We start from the raw sequence: 4999 nt of genomic DNA, 5'->3' as shown, positions 1-4999 counted from the left end.
CTTTTGCTTTTCATTTAAAATGAACAAGTCCTCTAGATTCATCCATATTCAATCTGTTGAATGCCCCCCAAGCCTACCAGGCTTGGGTCTTCAACAAGAAAAAGAAGTCAAGACACAGATCTTGATTGTATCATAAACAGTTTAATTCTCAGCAGTCAAGTGAGCAATTACAGAATAAAAAGTTTTTTGTTGTGGGGAACACAGATCTTTTATAGGAATCAGATTTGGGGTAACCAAGGAATCACCATAGATATTTTACTAACAGAAAGTAACTACGGACGCAGCAGGTTGCTTCATTACCTCACCAACTCTGGTGCCTGAAGACCGAAACGAAACTAATTCCTAGGAGACCTAATTAATAATGGCAGCACAGCCTGTCGACTCTGACCACTGAAGCAGAGAGCTCAGAAGCTCTTAAAGTGGCACTCTATTTATCTCCAATGCTTATGGCAAGCATGGCTCCCGACATCAATCCAGCATAAATAATCCAATAGTTTTGTTTATTTGCTTTTTTTTTTTTTTTTTGAGACAGGGTCTCCCTGTAGCCCCAGCTGTCCTGCAACTCACTATGTAGACCAGGCTGGTCTTGAACTCACAGAGATCCACCTGCCTCTGCCTCCCAAGTGCTGGGACTACAGGCGTGCGCCACCACAGCTGGCTCCTTTTTGTCTTTTTGAGACAAGATCTCCCTGTTGCTCCAGCTGGCCTGGAACTATGTGGACCAGGCTGGCTTCACACTCACAAAGATCTGCCTGCCTCTACCTCCGGAGTACTGGGATCAAAAACGTGTGCCACCACGTCCCGAATAATCCAATATTTATTGAAGATCTACTAGGTGTTAGTTTCCTATGCCCTAACCTATAAATATATGACAAAAAAATTGAAGCTGGGGGGGATGACTTATGTGCTTGCTGCAAAAGCATGAAGACCTGAGTTCAGGTCCCCAGAAATCATGTAACTGCTGGCCCAGCCCTGTGGAGATGGAAACAGGAGTATCCCAGGGGCTTTCTGGCTAGCCAGTCTGGCCAATCAATGAGCTCTAGGTTCAAGGTTCAGGGGGATTTTTGTTTTTGTTTTTGTTTGTTGGTTAGTGATACAGAGAAGCAGGGATATGGAGGTAAGAGAAAAGGGATGGCTGCCTTTCATTATAAGCTTAATAGAATTAGTTGACTTTTTTTTTTTTTTTTATCTTTTTTGAGACAGAGTCTCCCTATAGCCCCAGCTGGCCTGGAACTTGCTCTGTAGACTAGGCTGGCCTTGAACTCACAGAGATCTGCTTGCTTCTAATCTCCTGAGTGCTAGGATTAAAGGTGTGGGCCACCACACCTGGGCATGAGAGAATGCTTTTTAAAATTAGTGTTGGGGGGGGGTCTGGAGAGATGGCTTTCCCATGGGCAGTGCCATGGGACAGGCACTGGTAGACCAGAGGGAGCTCTACCTGAGCCTGTTCTACCCAACTGAGGGACTGCAAGGTGTATGGCTATGTGACCAACTCCAGGGTAAAGTTTGTCATGGTGGTAGATTCCTCCCAACATAGCCCTTCAAGACAATGAGATTCCCAGTTGTGGGAAGCAGGCGCGGTCGAGCCGGCCAAGATGTGTTCCAGAAGCTCGTAACTCCTACATGAATGTGATGTGCAACCCATTCTACAACCCTGGAGACCGAATCTACTCAAGAGCCTTTGATAACATGGTGACATCTATGATGATCCAGGTCTGCTGAGTGGGAGCTCTGCTCCAGTCACCTGGAAGAGAAGTGTGTGTGCACCCCTATTTGGAGATGACTGTTCCCCTCCCTGAGTGTAACCTTTGGACCTTGTACTCTGTGCCTCTCCACTAAAGCCTCATGAGATAAGATCTGCTTTGTCCTTATATATCAGCAGAGGACTCAGCTGAGGACCTGGTAGGGACCAGATATAGCAGAAAGTATGTTCTTAGTAGATGTGAAGGGGCTGGTATAGGGTGCCTGGGGCCCAGAGACTCTGACGTTGGGTAGGAGTTGTGACCACAGCCAGGCTCTATAGGGGAGGGCACTGAGTACAAGAAGACTGGTGAGAGTTGGGAGGAGCCCAGAGCCAGCATGTAAGTAGAGATAATCCAAGGCAAAAAGCCACATACCTTCCTCCTTGGGCAAGAGCCCTCAGCATTTTGGACTCACCATCCATTGGGGGCATCTGACCCAGCACCTGTGCATAGCCCTGGCCTCAGAAGTTGGTGAAATTTGAAAAGCTCGTGGGCCACAGCATTGGATAAACTGCTGCTTTCCAAGTGCCAAATGAAAAACTCCAGGAACCTTTCCTGTCTGTCAGTGTGCATGGAGATCAGCAAGGTCCCCCATGCTGCTCCCAAGTCATGCATCCTTAAGGACAAGCCAGGCTCTCTCCAAATAATGGCCCTGTGACTACATGGATGTGGTGGCTGTGACTGACTCCCCTGTGTTGCTGAACAGTGTGGCTAAGTGATGATGTCCCAGGAGGTGGCAAAAGGCCTAGAGAATCCCACCCTGGGCTGAGGCCCCTTCAGAATATGCTATTCGGTGCTGTCTTCAGAGACCCTGGCTACCCTGAGTCACAGACCATGGATTTCCCTCCTCTACAGTGTCCCACACTTGGTTCCAGCAGGCTGTGGGCTGTCCACATGGGCTGGCTAGAGTAGGATGAGAGAGCCAATCTCTGTGCATACCATTGCTTCCCTCTAATAAGCACAGAGTTTAAAAATGCTGAAAGAGGCCAGGCCTCCCACCCAAGATAAGCAGCAGATGGAGCTGGGCTGAGAAGTTCAACAAGCCACTGACTGACACAGATGGAGCCCCGGCCTGCTCCTGTTAAAGGCTTTATCAGGAGGTCGGGTTTGGCAAGGAAAGGAAGGGACACCAGTGAGGTAGAATCTTGGGATCTTGAGTTTTCATGGGAGAGTACCCTGCCTGAGCACTGGCTACAGTGGGGACTCCATCATGTCCCCAGTACTCCTCCCTTTCTTCCTCACTGACAGAATCCAGATTTACTGGAGACAGTTGGCTAAATGTCATTTGTTCCCCTCACTTGCACACCAGGCTAGGTAGTTAAGACATGTGGTAGTGTTGGGAAAGACCTGCAGGAAAGATCCTTTATTTATTTATTTATTTTTTATTTTTGGTCTTTTTGAGACTGTCTCCCTGTAGCCCCAGCTGTACTGGAACTCACTATGTAGACCAGGCTGGTCTTGAACTCATAGAAATCCGCCTGCCTCTGCCTCCTACTCAGGAGGGATTAAAGGTGTGTACCACCACGCCCGGCTGAAAGATCCTTTAAAAGTGGGTTCAACTGACATACAGAGTACCTTTTACCTTCTTTGGAAGCTGGATGTGACAGCTGGCACTCAGACAGCCCTCTTGAGAGCATGAAGATAAGATTTACACCATGAGCATGGAGATTCGAGGAAAGAGCCTGGGTCTTGACTGATGAGTTGGCCCTGGACTACTCAAGTTCAGCCTTTCATGTCTGAGGCAATAAAGCACCCATTTCCTTTTTTTTTTTTTTTTGGTCTTTTTTGAGACAGGGTCTCCCTGGAACTTGCTATGTAGACCAGGCTGGCCTCGAACTCACAGAGATCTGCCTGCCTCTGTCTCCCAAGTGCTGGGATTAAAGGCATGTACCACCATGCCCGGCCCATTTCCTTTTAAAAAAATAAAACTTAAATTAAATTAATATTAGGGGTTTCTAACTCATACTGAACTGAGTTTAGAGAAGCCAAAATAGTTGAACTTAAAAGTCTGAATCTGCTGTTTAAGAAAAGTTGTGCTGAAGGGATGGTTCAGTGGTTAAGAGCACTACCTACTCTGGTTCCAGGGTATCTGATACACAGGCATTGCATGACACAGGTACACTTACATACATGTACATAAACCACTCATATACAGCCAGGTGTGTGGGCACATGCCTTTAATCCCAGCACTCAGGAGGCAGAGGCAGGCGGATCTCTTGTGAGTTCAAGGCCAGCCTGGTCTACATAGTGAGTTCCAGGCCAGCTGGTGTTACAGAGAGATCCTGTCTCAAAAAAAGATACCCCCCCAAAAAAACTCATATACATAAAATAACAATATTTTTGTTATTATATGATATTGTTAGTTGATAGGCTCCTAAAGAATTTAAAACATTATAAATAGAAAAAAAATTTTTTGGTCTTTTTGAGATAAGGTCTCCCCGTTGTTCCAGCTGGCCTAGAACTCACTATGTAGACCAGGCTGGCCTTAAACTCACAGAGGTCTGCCTGCCTCTGCCTCCTGAGTGCTGGGATTAAAAGCGTGAACAACCACACCCGGCCATAAATAGAAATTCTTTTCTGCTAATTCATTTGGTAAGGACTTAACAATTATCTGGCCCAGTTATGTAGAAACTTGGTTGTTAAGGCCAGCAAGTACATATATCTACATATATCAGTAAGTGAACAGTGAATAATTCTTGGAATTATTAAATTCTAATAATTAAGCCAGGTGTGGTGGTACACGCCTTTAATCCCAGTACTCAGGAAGCAGAGGCAAGTGGATCTCTGTGAGTTCAAGGCCAGCCTGGTCTACATAGTAAGTATCAGGCCAGCTGGGGCTACAGGGAGACCCTGTCTCAAAAAGACCAAAAAATAAAACAAATAAATTCTAATAATTACTTTGAAATATAATTAAAAGTTCTTGGGAAATGATTACTTCTTTTGTTCCATATTACAACCAGGGATCATTTTGTTCCAAATTAATTTTTTCCATAGGAAGAAAAAACTGGTCAGAGGCCATCTGATGCCAAAGAAATAAAACTCTATGCCCAGATTCCCCCAATAGAGAAGATGGATGCATCCTTATCTACTCTTGCTAATTGCGAGTAAGTTCTCCTTTCTTATCCTTCTACCATTGTTAAAGTTTTCCTTCCTTTTCTTATACAAACTAGAAAAGTATTTGTTTCTGTGTGGTTCAGGAGGAGTCTTTTTTTTTTTTTTTTTTTTTTTTTTGTAAAAAGTTTACCCTATAGCCCCCG

General features: G+C 45.3%; 1 protein-coding gene across 2 annotated transcripts in view; it reads left to right on the top strand.

The window, feature by feature from the left end:
• Positions 1-4999, top strand: part of Dnal1 (dynein axonemal light chain 1) — a 35198-nt gene that overhangs the window by 6706 nt on the left and 23493 nt on the right. For both annotated transcript variants that reach the window (XM_008849772.3, XM_008849771.3), the window contains exon 3: positions 4737-4846. In XM_008849772.3, the coding sequence (XP_008847994.1) occupies positions 4737-4846 (110 nt within the window). The remainder of the gene's footprint in view (positions 1-4736; positions 4847-4999) is intronic.

The sequence above is a fragment of the Nannospalax galili genome, unplaced genomic scaffold (assembly GCF_000622305.1).
Source record: "Nannospalax galili isolate Female #2095 unplaced genomic scaffold, S.galili_v1.0 scaffold24, whole genome shotgun sequence".
NCBI classification, from domain to species: domain Eukaryota; kingdom Metazoa; phylum Chordata; class Mammalia; order Rodentia; family Spalacidae; genus Nannospalax; species Nannospalax galili.
Note: the sequence above shows the minus strand (reverse complement) of the source record. Positions and strands in the feature narration are given on the sequence as shown.